At 41.8% G+C, this 17,892-nt stretch overlaps 1 protein-coding gene across 2 annotated transcripts in view; it reads left to right on the top strand.

The window, feature by feature from the left end:
• The window catches only part of FRY (FRY microtubule binding protein), a 297,837-nt gene that overhangs the window by 179,451 nt on the left and 100,494 nt on the right, over nucleotides 1–17,892 (top strand). For both annotated transcript variants that reach the window (XM_065403807.1, XM_065403815.1), the window contains exons 32-39: nucleotides 2,011–2,267; nucleotides 2,715–2,861; nucleotides 4,453–4,621; nucleotides 5,395–5,485; nucleotides 8,857–8,939; nucleotides 11,447–11,597; nucleotides 12,655–12,758; nucleotides 17,319–17,504. In XM_065403807.1, the coding sequence (XP_065259879.1) occupies nucleotides 2,011–2,267; nucleotides 2,715–2,861; nucleotides 4,453–4,621; nucleotides 5,395–5,485; nucleotides 8,857–8,939; nucleotides 11,447–11,597; nucleotides 12,655–12,758; nucleotides 17,319–17,504 (1,188 nt within the window). The remainder of the gene's footprint in view (nucleotides 1–2,010; nucleotides 2,268–2,714; nucleotides 2,862–4,452; nucleotides 4,622–5,394; nucleotides 5,486–8,856; nucleotides 8,940–11,446; nucleotides 11,598–12,654; nucleotides 12,759–17,318; nucleotides 17,505–17,892) is intronic.

Below are 17,892 nucleotides of genomic sequence, written 5' to 3'. Positions count from 1 at the left end.
TCATTTAACCAGCCTCTTCATTTTTGTGTTGTTCCCCTTTCTGAAGTTAAATGCTACTGTGATGGGTTCCTTTGGTATTTCCCTCCCCACAAGGATGTTAAATTTAATTACATTATGGTCGCTATGAGCAAGCAGTTCAGCTATTTTCACTTCTTGGACCAAATCCTGTACACCACTTAGGACTAAATCAAGAATTGCCTCCCCTTGTGAGTTCCAGGGCTAGCTGCTTCAAGAAGCAGTCATTAATGGAGTCATTCTTGTGATGCTTAGAGTCCCCAGTTGAGATCAGTGCCCCTTTGTTCAGACCTACACCCTGTACAGACACATTGCAAGAGGCAATCCCTCCTCATAAGAGTTTACAAGACAAGATGGACTGTGGTGGGAGAAACAGATATTATTTTCTCATTTTTTAGGTAGAGAATTGTGGCACAGAGAAAGTAAGTGGCTTACCTGAGGTCACACAGGAAATCTATGGCATGACTCCTGAATCCCCCCAGTCCAGTGCCTTAACCACAGGGTCATATTTCCTTATTAATAAATTACGACTTTTTAATGGCATACATTTTGTGTTTATGTGTATTGTTTATTTGTCTATAATATGCACTCACACATACTTTATAGAACACTAATACTATTTCATAAAAAGTATGTCCACAATACTCAGAGTCATTTGTGAATTAAATAGGTCTTCACAGATAAGGAATTAAAACTTTATATTTAGGGCCCTACCAAATTCACGGCCATGAAAAACGTATCATAGACCGTGAAATCTGGTCCGTTGTGTGCTTTTACCTTATACTATACAGACTTCACAGGGGAGACCAGCATTTCTCAAATTGGGAGGGTCCTGACCCAAAATGAAGTTGCAGGGGGGTCACAAGGCTATTTTATGGGGGTTGCAGTATTGCCACCCTTACTTCTGCGCTGCCTTCAGAGCTGGGCAGCCAGAGAACAACGGCTGTTGGCCGGGCACCCAGCTCTGAAGGCAGCGCCTCACCAGCAGCACAGAAGTAAGGCTGGCAATACCATACCATGCCATCCTTACTTCTGCGCTGCTGCTGGCAGCAGCTCTGCCTTCAGAGCTAGGCTCACGGCCAGCAGCCACCGCTCTCCATCTGCCCAGCTCTGAAGGCAGCACCACTGCCAGCAGCAGTTCAGAAGTATGGATAGCAGTACCGCAACCCCCCCCTACAATAACCTTGCAACCCCCACCACCACCACCACCACCACTCCTTTTTGTGTCAGGACCCCTACAATTACAACACTGAAATTTCAGATTTAAATAGCTGAAATCATGACATTTATTATTTTAAAAATCCTATGACCATGCAATTGACCAAAATGGACCGTGAATTTGGTAGGGCCCTATTTATATTGTATTCTGAAGACATGTATTTTTTTCTATTATGTATTTTGTTTAGGCCTTGTCTTTGTTGTTGTTGTCTTCTTCTAGTTTTCTTTTTGAAATACACTAGTTACTATAGAAATAATATCATTGATATGAATAATGCTTAGTGATAACCACATGTGTTTTTATACAGTCAATGTATGTAAATGCCTTGAGATTTAGGCCACAGTTAGGAAATGTAGATGCTTATGCAGCAGTTATAACCAGATATCGGAATACTATAAATATTTACAGAACACTATTTTTTTTGTGTTCGCAAACATTTAGCTGAGTGTGTCGGTACACAGCAATCTATAATAGGGCATGTCTTGAACACGCTTCTTAATTTATATTTCTAAATTCAAAATTCTTACCTCAGTTATTTTGCACTTAAGACCTCTGACACATTGCTTACTAGTAGCTTACATCAAATTAATGTATGTTCCTCCTGCCAATACTTAAATATTTGCTTTTGTGCTTTGATAATATTCCCTTAGCTTGCAAGATTAAGGTCATCGGGTGGCAAAACAGAAACAATCAGACTTGCTAAGCATGTAATTTTTTCAGTATACTTCTACTTATCTTTATAGACTAATGATGCTTTTTAATGCTTACTATTTTAGAGGTAAGTCAACGATTCCCAACAACCCATCCAAATGGGAGACAGATCATGCTTACCTATCTGCTACCATGGCTTCATAACATCGAACTTGTAGACAGCAGACTTCTTCTCCCAGGTTCAAGCCCTAGCACCCCAGAGGATGAAATAAAGGACAAGGAAGGGGAAATAGCTGTCACATATGGACTGAAAGGAAATGGATGGGGCTCTCCGGAGGCCACATCGTTGGTGCTTAATAATCTCATGTATATGACAGCTAAGGTAAAGCAAAACTGTTTTCTGAAATATTCAGGCTATGATACTTTAAAAAATTCAAAAATAATTGAGTTGCATAGTGCAAACTCAAAAACAAAAGTGTGTCTAGAATTCTTCCCGTTGATATTTGACATTTTGCATGAGCACAAATGCTCATGTTTCTCTGTCTAAATGTGAATTTCATTCTGAGTAAAAAATTGTACAAGTTTCTAAGTGACGTAGGAGCCCAAGTCCCATTGAAATGCCATTTCACTTCTGACTGGTTTGTAGGCTCCTGAATCTCTTAGTTGCTTTTGAAAATTGTACTCTACATCTTGTTGCTGTGTTTTGCTATTGATTTTGCATGAGCCGATGTTGTAAAATAACGTACCTTTAGTTTCTCTTCTAAATGTCTAAATTAATTATATGTTTAGTGCACCTTTTCAAAAATTCCATCTCTGTGCCTCTTTACAGTATGGAGATGAAGTTCCTGGGCTAGAGATGGAAAATGTCTGGAATGCCTTGGCCAACAATGAGAAATGGAGCAACAACCTTAGAATAACACTGCAATTTCTAATTAGCTTGTGTGGGGTTAGCAGTGATACCATCCTTTTACCTTATGTAAGTGTTTGTGTTTTGTTTTATTTGCTGTTGGTTGCATTGTATTTTTAAGGAAGAAAACAGCATTTGTAGAAAATGAATTTCTTCTGAAATTAGGTCAGTTGGGAAAAGTAAACGAGCCCAGCTGTTGAAGGCAAACAGATAAAATGTGCCATCAGAGCCTCTCTTTGCATCCGAAGAAGTGGGTTGTAGCCCACGAAAGCTTATGCTCTAATAAATTTGTTAGTCTCTAAGGTGCCACAAGTACTCCTGTTATTTTTGCGGATACAGACTAACACGGCTGCTACTCTGAAACCTGTCTTTGCACCAGTGGAGCTTACTTGGTTTCAAGCAGGGGTAAGCTCCACCAGTAAAAATAGCAGTTTTGTCTAAGTTCAGCTTTGTCAGCGCCAGGGAATAGTGCAACAGTAACAGTGGCTAGCCACTAATTGCTGAAATCATTGTGAACAAACATCAGAACCATTTTTCAGTATCGAAGTTACACAACAGATACTCATTTTATACATACAAAATGTTATGAACATGATAGAAAGGAACTCTTCCAAGTTTAAATAACTTGCATGAAAAATTAACTAAGTTAAAAATAAATGCCTTGAACTTTCCCCAGCAGGCAGCTAGTTTAGACAACCTCTGCTAAATTTTGTAAGGGTTTAAAACAATGAAAAGTTATACAAGGAACAGGATAATATATTCATGCTATCTCCAGTATTAGTGTTTGTGCTCCTCGCCAGGCTGCCAGGGAGAGCAGAGCTCAATGTGCCGTGATGGGGGCGGGGGGGGGAGGTGCAGCAGGAGAAGGACAGAGCACCCAACCCCTGCAGGTAACTCTGGTGGGGAAGGGAGAGCACTGGGCACAGGGCAGGGCACAGGGCGGGGAGAGTCACTGGGCAGAGGAGACACATGGGGTGGTCATGTGTCCTTTCCTTTAGATTGTGCCCCCCCCCCACCAGTATGGAGTAGTCTCAGTATGGTACACATTATTGACTTTACTGTGATTGCTTGTTTACCTATGTAGATATGTATTTTCAAGACTTCTGAAAATATCTTTGACTGTCATTACATGTGTAAATGGCTAGCTGGATCCTTACCTACCATTTGTGTGTGCAATTACCTGACTTTCGCATACAATTGCATGCATAAATGTACGCATGAAATTATGCGTGGACCCCTGCTTTTCATTTTGGAACTTTGGCCCTATGAAGTATGGCAAGCTTTACCTTGGAGGGTATTCATGTAATCAAAAGATTAACCCCCCTGAATATGATTCACAAGTAATGCTAGTTTCAGAGTTTTTAATTACATTCTGTATATTAAAAATGTTGGCTTATGGAGAATAATAACCAAATAATTTTGAGCAACCAGATCAGAGATTTGTTTTTCAGAGAAAGTATGTTGAAATCAAAAGGGAGTTGTATTCGTATTAATATGAGTACGGTTAATTCAGTTACATTGTTCTGGTGTCTTTTTCAACAGTAATATATGCATTTTAGCCTTTTAGTTACTGCGAAGTAATATGTTTTTATTGTGTGAATCATTCTAGTTTTTTATGTATTTTGTGTGGAGACTAATAAATGTCTTTTTTCTCCTTCAGATCAAAAAGGTTGCCATATATTTGTGTCGGAATAACACTATTCAAACAATGGAAGAGCTGCTTTTTGAACTGCAGCAGACCGATCCAGTAAACCCGATTGTCCAGCATTGTGATAATCCACCTTTTTACCGCTTTACTGCCAGCAACAAACCCTCAGCTGTTGCTTCTGGTAGGGGCTAAGCGTTATTATTTCAGCTATGACTTTACACCTTTTTTTTTAGTCTCAGTCTCTTTGTTCAGTTCCCTTCAGTAATACAAATAAATAATAATGACACCTATAAGTCACAGCACCTACTAGCATGGCTGCATGCTCTGCAAATCCCATGCACTGAATGACAGATTCGTTTAGTTGTTCTCTCTCGTGCAGCCTACTATACTGCTTCTCTAGAGCTCAGCAGGATGTTGGTGAGACTGAGCTTGAGATCTGGTGTATGTCATAGTGTCATGTTCTCTTTGACCACCATGTTCTGAAAGTTGCATTAGACTTTCAAAACTAGGACTGCAACACAGTTAAGGTGCTAGCTTGTCAATAAACTGGGGCGCTGGGGAATACCTGCTGTGATCATGGGATTGCTGGTCGCACACTGTTCTGTAATATTAATGATAGAAGAACCAATTCAGATAAATGATGAACTGTACCAAACCCTGACTGCTTCTTTTTAAACCGGTAAGGTAAGGAACAGTGAACACAAATTTACAGGACATGCAAGACTCTGAGAACTCACTTTTTTTTAGGATGTGAAACAAGACCCTAAAACACATGTACGTGTTGCATGGATATGAATGTGTGTGTAGTATATGCATAATGACCAATTTTACTGTGGCCTTTGACATAAATCTAAAGGTAAAGTTTTTTATTGTTATTTTAGTATGAAAGAAAAGAAGCTCATGAAAAGACTGTACGTTATTTAATGGGTGTGCTTGTTGTCATCTCGCATACAGGAACTACCTCTAGCAGTAATACTGTTGTAGCTGGCCAAGACAGTTTTCCTGATATAGAAGAGAGCAGGATGGTGAAGGAAACTGATGAAAGGTTTGTAATCTCTTTCTCCAAAATGAGCGCATTTTAAAAAATATTTTAAGGGCCAGATTGACTTCAGTTCATGTCAATCAACCAAGCTCCATTGACTTCAGTGGAGCCACACTGTTCTAGACTGGCTGATGATCTTTCTGACCATAAGCATTGTTTTTATCCCAGGAGGAATGTTTTTAAATAGTCATTCAGGAAAGCAGGCTGCAGAACCTCCTGTTTCAAACAGTTGATTAGTAACATAAGCCTAATATTGTAGGTACAGCCTAGGTATGTGTGACACCTAAATTGAGCAATTTGTGCTACATAGCTCATGTTGTAGGAACCAACTGGACAAGAGAAAGAGAAGTGGGGGAATTTACTGAAAAAAAGAATTTTAAAATCTTTTTAAAATATTGGGTTTGATCCCATACTCTTTTAGTCCACGAAGAGAGGACGAAAATCTGTGTGCAGTCCAGTGTTCCTGACTGTGCAGAGAAGGTCAGTGTCACTCTTCCTTTTTAGGATGAGATGGCAGATATTGGAAGGACCATTTTCTACATCTGAAAAATATTCTGCCTAGCAATCCTGAGTCAATTAATATATTTCCAGCCTTCTTCATCTTTCATTTCTTATTGTATGTATATAATCTTGATACACTGGAGAACTGGGCTATGGGCAACAAAATGAAATTCAACAAAGACAAATGTAAGGTGCTACACTTAGGGAAGAAAAACCAAATGCACAAATACAGAATGTGGGATAACTGGCTTGTCAGCAGCACTGCTGAGAAGGATTTGGGAGTTGTTGTAGATCACAGCTTCAACATGAGTCAGCATTGCAAAGTTGTTGCATAAAAAGCAAATGCAATTTTAGGTTGCATTAACAGAGGCGTAGCATGCAAGTCACGAGAGGTGATAGTACCGCTCTACTCGGCACTGGTTAGGCCTCAGCTGGAATACTGTGTCCAGTTTTGGTCACCAATGTATAGAAAGGAAGTAGAGAAACTGGAAAGGACTCAGAGGTGAGCAACAAAGATGATCACAGGGATGGAATGCAAGCTATACAAGCAAAGGCTGAAGGAACTGGGTACGTTTAGTTTGGAAAAGAGGAGATTGGGGGGCGGGATATGATAGCTGCCATAAAAAAAGATGGAGAAAAGTTGTTGTCTCTTGCCATAGAGGGCAGGATAAGAGACAATAGGTTCAAACTACAGCATAGCAGATTTAGATTAAATCTCAGGAAAAACTTCCTACCTGTCAGAAAAGTAGGACAATGGAACGGACTGCCTAGGGAGATTGTAGAAGCTCCTTCGCTGGAGGTTTTCAAAAGGAGGCTGGATAGCCATCTGTCTTAGGTGGTTTACACACAACAAATCTTCCATCTTGGCAGGGGGCTAGACTAGATGACCTTTGCAGTCCCTTCTAACCCTATGATTCTACATATAAGAAGATTACAAAACGGTAGAGTCACAAGTTAAAGGGGTACACCATATCCTGTACCACAGAAAAGTCTATTTTCTTTTCCTTACTAAATCCCTTTTCTCTTTAGATGGGAAATACGTATGAGCTGCAAAAACGTCAGTGAAGGTCCCCATTAATGTTGAGTTAGTTTATGGTTCTTGATGTCCACTAGCGTCATTTCAAAGTCAAGGGTCTGAGCCATCCTCCAGTGGATCAGGGCTCAAATGAGCAAGAACAATCAGCTCAGAGATCTTCTCCTGTAGTTCCCCTGTTTATAAACACTTTGAACTATCTGTTTGTTAGATCTTATAAATATAAGAGGTTGCCATTTTCTCAGCTCAGTCTCTTACTTTCTCTATAGAGTAAGCTTGGTTAGGCATTCAGATGTCATGCTGTGGAGCATGGTATAAAAACTTCATATAACAGAGTGTGTGCCAAAGCCAATAGGGGTCTCAGAATAGGGAGCTGAAAGATGCCGTGTGTGAGCAACAAGAAAATAAACGTCTTTGCCTTTGAGTAGCCTTCTTATTTTTCCCTACAAAAATTGTTTATAGGTATATTGTTTAATTGGGGTTTTTTTTAATGGCAGAGCAAACAACTGATACAACATTTTTCATTATGTGACCCAGTTGTAACTTGCCAGCAATTTCACAGTTTCCTGTCTCACAAAATTAATTTACATATGGCCTAACCAATTTTTCAGTAATAGTGCGCTGTGATACTTTTGTATTCTCATGTCTGATTTTGTAAGCAAATAGTTTTTATGTGAGGTAAAACTTGGGGGTATGCAAGACAAATCAGACTCCTGAAAGGGATACAGTAGTCTGGAAAGGTGGAGAGCCACTGCTGTATTTAAATACACAGATGTAGAATTGTTCATAGAATATATCAGGGTTGGAAGGGACCTCAGGAGGTCATCTAGTCCGACCCCCTGCTCAAAGCAGGACCAATCCCCAGACAGATTTTTCCCCAGATCCCTAAATGGCCCCTTCAAGGATTGAACTCACAACCCTGGGTTTAATAGGCCAATGCTCAAACCACTGAACTATCCCTCTTAGTGTTCTCTTTGTAGTCATTTTTTTTTTAAATAATAAGGTGACCAGAGCAGATGTTGTGGATAACTTTGTCTCCAACAGTCATTGTTCTATAAATGTGATTATGATAAAGAATTTATACAGTAAGTAATAGAAGATTTGCCATCTGCTCTCATAATCACATGCCTGTTTTGGAATAACATATAATGAATCTAAGTAGAAAATATTTTAGTTTTTGTGTTGAAGACACAATATCACATAAAAGGAAGCCCTGAGTAATGTGTGAAATGCCATTTACTTGTCTAGAAAATTTTTTGGTCTGGCACAATGTCATCATGCTGCACCATAGCTTTTCAAGGTGATGATGTTGCATTGTGTCTTGTCTTGTGATGTGATTTCTTTCTCTGAAATCACAATACTGTATTGTTTTGATATCAATGCATTTTGACATTATCATGTTATATTGTGACAGTTATGTGTTTGTATTGTCGGCATTTGTTACATGGTTTTCAAGATCGCTTTCTCTTATTTGCAGTCTGTCTAGCTATATTCTTTCATCATCCAGGCAGCCCTCTTGAAATTATGCCGTTCAGATGAGGATAGAATTTGACATTGTGCATTTCTTCATATGTGTTTTCCCCTCAAAATATATCTTTTAGTACACTTTTCAGGGTATTTTTAAAGAATGCCACAATAATATGCCAGTTACCCTTATTTGTATGCATACAAAAACACTAAACTAAAAGAATGTTATTTAGGTTGTAAAGTCAAGTACTTGAAAAGTAGGAAATGCCATGCTTAAGGTGGTCCGTGCAAAGTTGGTCAGAGTAAGCATTTACTACAGTGGTTTGCTTTGTCTAAATAAAGCATTTAATGAAGATTTTTCTTGTATTTCAAGGTTCAGTAATGTAATCAGAGCACATACTCGACTAGAATCAAGGTACAGTAATAGCTCTGGAGGATCTTATGATGATGATAAAAGTAAGTGCTGACATTCCATTTTATGCAATTTATTGGGTGTATTGGTGGGAAAGGAAATGTTTCTTGTGACTTGAAGAGAACACCTGATAAAGCTGTCTGTATAGTCTAGTCACAGCATAGGAAGCTATCATTCCAGTGGCTTATCTGTGTCACCTTGTTACCTTTAAACTGATGTTATAGATAATTCCTTTTGTTAGCTCAGGACTCAGTAGAGCAGGGGTCTCAAACACACGAGGTTCTTTCGTGCGGCCTGCCAAGCTCCCCATGCCTGCGCGCCCCCCCCCCCCTCTGCCTACCCCGTGGCGCCGCGAGCCCCGCACCGCTCCCTGAAGCGGCTGGAACTATGTCCCTGCAGCCCTGGGCAGGGGGGAGGGAGAGTAGAGGGCTCCGTGCTCTCGCTTCCAGGCACTGCCCCCCGCAGCTCCCGGAGCAGAGCGAGGCCAGGGGCCAGGGCAGGCAGGAAGGGAGCCTTCCCTGGCCACGGTGCACGGTGCTGCCACCCCGGAGCCGCTCTAGGGAAGCGGTGCCGGGCCGGAGTCCGCCCCCCTGTCCGGAGCCCCCTGCCACATCCCACACCCTCCCGCACCCCAACTCTCTGCCCTGAGCCCCCTGCCACACCCTGCACTCCAACCCCCCTGCTGCACCCCTCATCCCTCCTGAACCCCAACTCCCTGCCCTGAGCCCCCTGCCGCACCCTGCAACCCGACCCCCTGCCGCACCCCTCACCCCTCCTGCATCCCACACCCCAATTCCCTGCCCTGAGCCCCCTGCCGTACCCTGCACACCTCCTGCACCTCAACTCCCTGCCCTGAGCCCCCATCACACCCCGCACCCCTCCTGCACCCCCTGGGGGCAGGGAGGTGGCAGAGTTGGGGTGAAGACTTCAGGGAAGGGGTTGGAATGGGGGCAAGGAAGGGGCAGGAAGAGGCGGGGCAGGAACGGGGCCTCATGGAAGGGGTGGAGTGGGGGCGGGGCCGGGGGCAGCAAGGGGTGGGTGTCAGTGATGCGGCCCTCGGGCCAATGCACTAGTCCTCATGCGGCCCTCCTGGTCATTTGAGTTTGAGACCCTGCAGTAGAGCCTTTGCACAGGCAGAGCTTCATTGGAATGGGGGAAGTGAGATACCATGTAAGCAGCAGTGCCTGGCTGGAGGCATTTGCACTTTGAAAATTATAACAGTTCTAGGTGCACTCTGGGGAACACACCGAGCATCAGGACTTGCCACATCAATATAACAAAAGTAACCAGCACTCTCCCTCAGTACCTGGAGATGGGGAGCAGGTCCAGGGACCCACCAAAACATGTCATGTCAGCAAATCATATCCCGTCCCTTCCATTCCCCACTACCTGCAACTTAATTATGGCTCCACGCTTGTGTTGGGCGAGAAGTAGAAAGGGCTCGCTGTTTCTGTCACCCCCGCACACCTACTCTGAACTGACCATAAATTGGCCCTTGGTATTTATTTAGTAAAGAGTATCAAGAAACACCTGGCATTTCAGTTATTTACTAAATTATGTTAGGTGTTTGGGAAGTCTGGTAGTATGAATTCGTTTTTGCAATGGACTGTGAAGAGGCTGATACTCTGATTTCATTTAAACCCTAAACTGCATCTTAGAAAGGCCAGTCCTTTATACAGTCCCTTATTCCTGACTGATAGGGAAAAAAAACAAAGTCATATGGTGCAATGGCCCTGGTGGTATGTCTTAGTGTTAAATAGATCAATGATTTGGCTCTGGCCATACTGTACTGTCTGGTTCAACATGAATAGTTATTGTTCTGTATATTAAATAGATTATTCAATAATAATAAATCATAGCTATATAGTGCTTTTCAGGTGCAAAGCACTTGGCAAACATTAATTAATGATCACAAGTTTTATAAGGCAAATAAGTGATATTTCTGTATATTTATAGATAAATATCTTGTTTATTAGTGTAACAACAGTTTCTCACTAAACCTAAACTAAATAGATATTTGAGAAGCTTAATAAATATTTTATCCCTATTGTAAGAATTGTATCACACTGAAGATGTTTTTCACATTCCTTATTTCCTCCTCTTAATTCAGCAGATTTAATTTTTGGCTTCTTCGTAGCATCACTCAGCAGGGCACCTGCTGGTTGTTACAAGAATGTGTCACTGCTAGGAGGCCCTGTACAACAGATGCCTTGCCATGGCAGTTATGTTGGCTGAACTTTACTCTCATTTTTTAGGAGAGAGTCCATTGCTTGGTGTTTTGTGATCTGGATTCTAAGCTACTAAAAAATGACAAAAGGAATTCAGCTGCAGCCTATAAAATTCAGTGCTGCCTGCTTGGACTCTGTGTTACATTTTCAGCATAGTGAAGGAGGAATTAAACGTGCTTCACTTGTTATTGTAAACCCATGTCCTCTCGCCAAATATTCTAAACTGAATTTAGCATGCACATTGTTTTAGATACTAGATAATGAAACTATTTGGTTTTTAAGTCATTACAGACTAAAGCATGTTTTAATATTTTACCATGCAGATGATCCTGTTTCTCCATATACTAGCTGGCTGTTGAATATTGTGGAGACCAAACAGCCACAACCCTTGCCAATGCCTTACAATGGAGGATGCTGGGCACCACTTGTTGACTACCTCCCAGAAACTGTCACACCACGGGGACCCCTTCATAGGTGAGCAATACTGAAATAAGTCTCCGCTAATTAGATAATCGGTCAACAATAATTGAATGGCTCCATTACCCAGCACTTAAGAAAAATCACACACATACATTTTACTGCTTCCCAACATTTCAGTGTTAAATCAAAAGGCCTTGCAATTCTAGTGCCTTGTTAAAACTGTAGCTTGTTTATTTTGCATGAGATCAAATGTACTGATAGGAATTGGATTAAAGCAACCATACCTGATTCACAGAAGCTGAACATTGTCTTCCCCAAACCTAACAGACTGTTCTTTATAGCACTTTTTGGTGCTATTCTAATTATGCTATACATATGCTAAAACTCCTCTTTTACATAATCTATATTGACATTAATAATATTATTTTCAATAATGGTGCTTAACAGCTAAATACAGTAACTTTAGGTATTGTGATATCTTTTTGACATTAATAACATTCAAAGGGAAGCTTAATTTGGGAAAATGCTGAGGATTTTGTGAGTCCTCCAGTATAGCTTTGTATCAATTCATTTTTCTTGCTATACATCCCATGTACTATGATAATTTATGGCAAAAGCTGGTCAATAGCACTTCTGTGACTGTCTTAATGATTTATCACTTCTTTTATCGTTATTAATGTTGTTTTTAGTATTGCTACTTCTTTAAATAGTGGTTTGGGTGTAGAAACTCAGGACCTAGTAAGCATTTGCAGTGACCAGTGGAGCCAGCCAGTGTGCAGGCTGCCTGCCTCTGCCAGTGGGCCTCAGTTCCCATGAATCAAACCTGCTACATTCTAGTCCAGGGCCTCTTTTGAGTGCTGAATGGCCATTATGATGAACTGTACCAAACTGTATGATGGATTAGTAATGGAAACAAGAAGGGAAACTAGGATAAGACCATCAAACTAGTTTCACTTGGGATCCAAGTCAGGGTTTGAATTTCATTCGCCAAAGCTGAAAGGCTAGTGCATTAACCCATGTCTTCCCAATTCTCATGTGATTGCATAGCATATTACTGTTGTCCAGCTCCCAGAAAAAGTTTTTCAATTGATTTTGTGATTTCATTTATTAGGTGCAATATTGCTGTTATTTTCATGACTGAGATGGTAGTGGATCACAGTGTGAGAGAAGATTGGGCCCTTCACCTCCCTTTATTACTTCATGCTCTTTTCTTAGGTAAGACCAATACAACAGGAATTAAAACGTGGGTATACTCCAATACCATTAGTCAAACTGAAGCTGTGGAGTTAGCATTATTTTAAATATATTTTCTCTTTGCCTTCCCCTCCATAGCTATGTTTACGGCCGTCATTCATATTTTGTTACATCAGTTCTTGAAACTAAAATTGATCAGCTGGAATGTTGTGGCTGCAGCATTCCTTATCATACCTTGCAATTTTTTGTAGCCTTTTTTTCCCCACTTTACTTTATTAGTTCATCATTTCAGGGTTCTCAGAAGCAGAAATGTTGAGCATACTAGAGTAATTAGGAAGTGTATAGGCATTATCCAATTCATGTGGTTGATACACACTTTCTGTAGGTCATTAGAATAGCTAGACATATGGAATGAATTCATAATAAGTGGTGGTCTCAGTCCAGTTCTCAGTGGATCAATGTCCACATTCTAAAACCCACCACCATAATTGCAACTAATTTCCACCCTGATTGGTAGTCTCAGCATAGACAGCAAGGATTGAATAGCCATGGAGGCTGAGCTAGAAGATTATAGCACATTTGTAGAACAATGGGGGAAGTGTCACTACCCATTATCTACCTATGTCTATGGACCAAGAAAAGTACTTCTGGCTCCATTGCGGTCAGTCTGGTACCTTTCACAAGCACTAACAACATGCAGAAAAAATCCAGAAAGAGAAATCAGAGTTTCATTAGAGGGCTATCCAGATTTAAAAGGATACAAATCTCTTTAATAAAATGGATGTCATGGTAAAATTACCATTCATGCCACTTTCCTCTCCTCTCTCTCTGGGCTTGGCTACACTTGCAAGTTACAGCGCAATAAAGGAGCCCCGGGTGCACTAGCTCACTACCCGTCCACTCTGACAAGGCATGCAGAGCGCTCTGACTCCACAGCTACAGCGCTGCTGGTACTCCACCTCGGCGAGAGGAATAATGTTTGCTGCGCCTTGGCTACAATGCCCAGACGTCAGTGTGAACGAGGTGTTGCGTTACTGCGCTCTGATCGGCCTCCGGAAACATCCCATAATCCCCTTAAGTCAAGTGGTCACTCTTGTCATTGTTTTGAACTCCTGTAGGAATGCAGAAATGCCCTTTCAAAGCTCTGTTTCTGACAGCTGGCATGCAAGCCGTTACGGTGGAATGCTGTGTGTGAGAGAGAGAGGCGGGGGGAGGGGGAGGTCTGCTGCTGTCTGAACTTACAAGACAGCATGCTGACATGCTCTCAGCCCCCCAAAAACCCACTCTCTCTCCCCCCACATACACACAACACACTCCTGTCACACTCCACCCCACCCCTCCCATTTTAAAAGCACATTGCAGTCACTTGCTGGGATAGCTGCCCATAATGCACCACTCCCAATGCCGCTGCAAGTGCCGCAAATGTGGCCACGCCAGTGCGCTGTCAGCTGTCAGTGTGGACAGATTGCAGCGCTATCCTTAATGCGCTCTACGAAGGCTGGTTTAACTCAAAGCGCTCTACATCTGCAAGTGTAGCCATGCCCTTAGATGTCGAGACTACCATGAATGTCTATGCAACATATGGTGATTTTCATAGAATATTATATAAAATATCTATCTTTTGTATTATTCCCAAGCAATTTACAAAGACAGTCTTAAAATATGTTATAGGCAGCATCATAATGTAGGTTTAAAAACAAAAATGGATTCAGCTTTTCACACAGTTGGGAGCTGACTCCCCAAATATAGTGAAAAGTTGCTGAAAGTAAAAAGACTCTGTAACATCAGTCTTGTGTGGACAAAACAAATAGCCAGCAACTGGTGAACTGATTGAACGGCTGACGAATTATAGTTGTAGCAGTTCTGAAAAACAGATGGGCCTTTTTAGTTAGAAATTTATTAGTAATAAAACTCAATTATGGGGGGGAAGGGAATAGCTCAGTGGTTTGAGCATTGGCCTGCTAAACCCAGGGTTGTGAGTTCAATCCTTGAGGGGGCCACTTAGGGATCTGGGGCAAAATCAGTACTTGGTCCTGCTAGTGAAGGCAAGGGGCTGTACTCAATGACCTTTCAGGGTCCCTTCCAGTTCTATGAGATAGGTATATCTCCATATATTATTTATTAATTTGAGTCAATGAATCAATGAAGGGACTTGAGAATAGGAATAAAAACAATATGCAGCACGATGAAAGACTCTAGCCTTTTCATTTTGGTTGAGAGACAGTCAGTGTATACTAGCCATCACTGAGCAATGCAAGTAGATATTTGCAGAAATAGATTTCTGATATTACAAATGCATTTATCAAAATTTCTTTACCTTTTTTGTCAGGTAATATCTTAATATTACAGTATTTCATAAAGACTCACATTTAAATTAACTTTAAATCTTCAATTTTATTATGGTTTAGTTTCATTACATCTCTATAGATCCCCCTTGTGAGGGTGTAGGGAAGTAGTACTAAATGTGTTAGCCAGAGGTGTGAATGTGACTTGCATATGAAGAAATCATGTCATGCTGGAATGTGAGAATGCACATGGGAAGGAGTGTATGAGGGATATGATTGAGAAAGAAACTAGAGATATTTGGGCAGTTAAACTGAGCATGTGCCTTTTCACATATTGGAAGGAATAGGAAAATATTTAAGTGAAGGGAATCTACTGTCGAAACATAGGTAAAGGATAGAATGGTCTGTAATATTGATAATGAAGGGGTTAAAAAGATTTTCTGTTAATTGAGTCCTTGTATAAGATGTTGGATTGACAGCACCAGTTACAGAAATCCTGTTTTTAACCACACAGCGGCACTGTAAAATTGCCCAATATTGCTCTAGATCACTGATCGGCAACCTTTGGCACGCGGCTCACCAGGGTAAGCACCCTGGCGGGCCGGGCCGGTTTGTTTACCTGCTGTGTCCGCAGATTCGGCCGATCGCGGCTCCCACTGGCCGCGGTTCGCCATCCCAGGCCAATGGGGGCTGCGGAAAGCGGTGCGTGCCGAGGGATGTGCTGGCCTCGGCTTCCCGCCACCCCCATTGGCCTGGAGCAGCGAACCGCGGCCAGTGGGAGCCGCGATCGGCCGAACCTGCGGACGCGGCAGGTAAACAAACTGGCCCGGCCCGCCAGGGGCTTTCCCTGGCGAGCCACGTGCCAGAGGTTGCCAACCCCTGCTCTAGATGTTCCACCTATGGGGTGAGAGGAAAGTTCCGTTTCCATGCCCATTCAGTCCTTGGCCTCTCTCCTTAACTCTGAAGGTTACCAACTGGTGCAAATTGTGGTGGTGGAGTAGGACTGTGCCCACCAATTCATTTCATATAGCTACCAAAGAGCTGTCAAATGGCAGTGGCTTTCAGGCACTACTAAACCAAGCAAGTTCAGAGCAGCAACTTGCATCTATAGCTCATTCCTGAATATCTTGAAGGGTGGATGGGTGGGTGGAGATATTAATTCTTGGCAGCTGGAAAGAAAGGGAGGAAGGGAGGGAGCAAGGAAGAGAATAAGAGTAGTGGAATAGGGAATAGAAGCAAGGATGGAGAGGATGGAGGAGGGTCCTAGCATATTGGTAGGTGGATGAACCAGAGGATCACAAGGTTCTAAAAGGATGGTCCACAGGAGTCAAAAGAACTGCTGGCTAACTGGCATACTAATAGCTGCTACAGTTTTGCAGGCCCGTCAAAGAGCAGACTGGCAAGTGTGCACCAGAGGCACATAACACGAAGGAGCAGTGTGCAGGGACTAAAAAGGCAGGCTGCCAGGGAAGAGGAGATTCAGACAAGGAAGGAGCTGAGGAGACAGCCAGCTCTGTTATTCTGAGTTTGATCTCTCATGCCACCGTCTCAGAAGGTGTTGAACCAGAACTAAGATGATAAATGAAAAAAATGCTTTGTCACAGTGAAGCAATATATTTTATACAAACTTGAATCATTTATGTTTATAGCTCATGATCCTTTCATCTCTAGACCCTTAGTTCAAATCCAGCTCAGGCTACTAGTGACCAAAAGCTACCGCACCCCTTCACAACATCTCAAAACCCAGGACTAATTGTCAACCTGGCAATCTTACTAGGGAGTCTAAATACCGAATGTACACCTCTACCCCGATATAACGCGACCCGATATAACACGAATTCGGATATAAAGCGGTAAAGCAGTGCTCCAGGGGGGCGGGGCTGCGCACTCCGGCAGATCAAAGCAAGTTCGATATAACGCAGTTTCACCTATAACGCGGTAAGATTTTTTGGCTCCCGAGGACAGCGTTATATTGGGGTAGAGGAGTACATGGACATTGGACTACCCTCTCATCTCTGGAGGTGGTCCCCCCATCTCAAGGTCTGGGCACTGCTACAGCTCATGATGTACTGTCTCAAGTAGATATAGAGAGGACTTTGGTCTGGCGCCTTTCTCAAGTACTAAATTCACACAAATATTTAAAGAAAAAACTGTGGGAACTGTGTCCTGAAGTACTGTATCTTCTGTTTGTTCTGTACTGTTGCCATGAATTGCCTTGGAATCTTTGTTATTTCTGGAATTTAAACTTGTTTATAATCACTTCATACTCAGTGACTGCTGTAACTCTTTCCTTCAGGTCTTGACCATTACCGCCCTGAGGTCTTTGAACACAGTAAAAAGCTACTGCTTCATCTTTTGATTGCATTGTCTTGCAACAGCCATTTTCAGGCCATTGCCTCAGTGCTTCTTCAGACCAGAGAGATGAATGAAACCAAGACTCTGACAGTCCAACCAGCCTATCTACCTGAATTCCTGTATACAGGTAATCAAGTACACTTGGAAGAGACACTACACTATATTTTAAAAGTTTAAAATATTGGAACATAAGGGTTTCTTTCCTGATATACTGTAGTGTTATATTTTTGATGTACTATAGGCTGAATGATCAAAATGGGAAATCTGTACAGCAACCATTGATCTTAACTTCCTGTGACTTACTTTGGAAATGCACCACAGATTACTAAATGATGACTTACTATCAAAGTAGGAAAAGCCCCTTGCTATAAGGAAAAATTTATAATATCGTTTTAGAAATGAATGTGCCAATTTTACATACCTGTAACTTTCTAAGGGCTTGTCTACACGGTGTGGCAATCTGCCCTATGTACATGTGATTTCTAAAGCATATTAATATGCTGTGTATTAATTGG

Source organism: Emys orbicularis, chromosome 1 (assembly GCF_028017835.1).
Source record: "Emys orbicularis isolate rEmyOrb1 chromosome 1, rEmyOrb1.hap1, whole genome shotgun sequence".
Classification (NCBI taxonomy): Eukaryota; Metazoa; Chordata; order Testudines; family Emydidae; genus Emys; species Emys orbicularis.
Note: the sequence above shows the minus strand (reverse complement) of the source record. Positions and strands in the feature narration are given on the sequence as shown.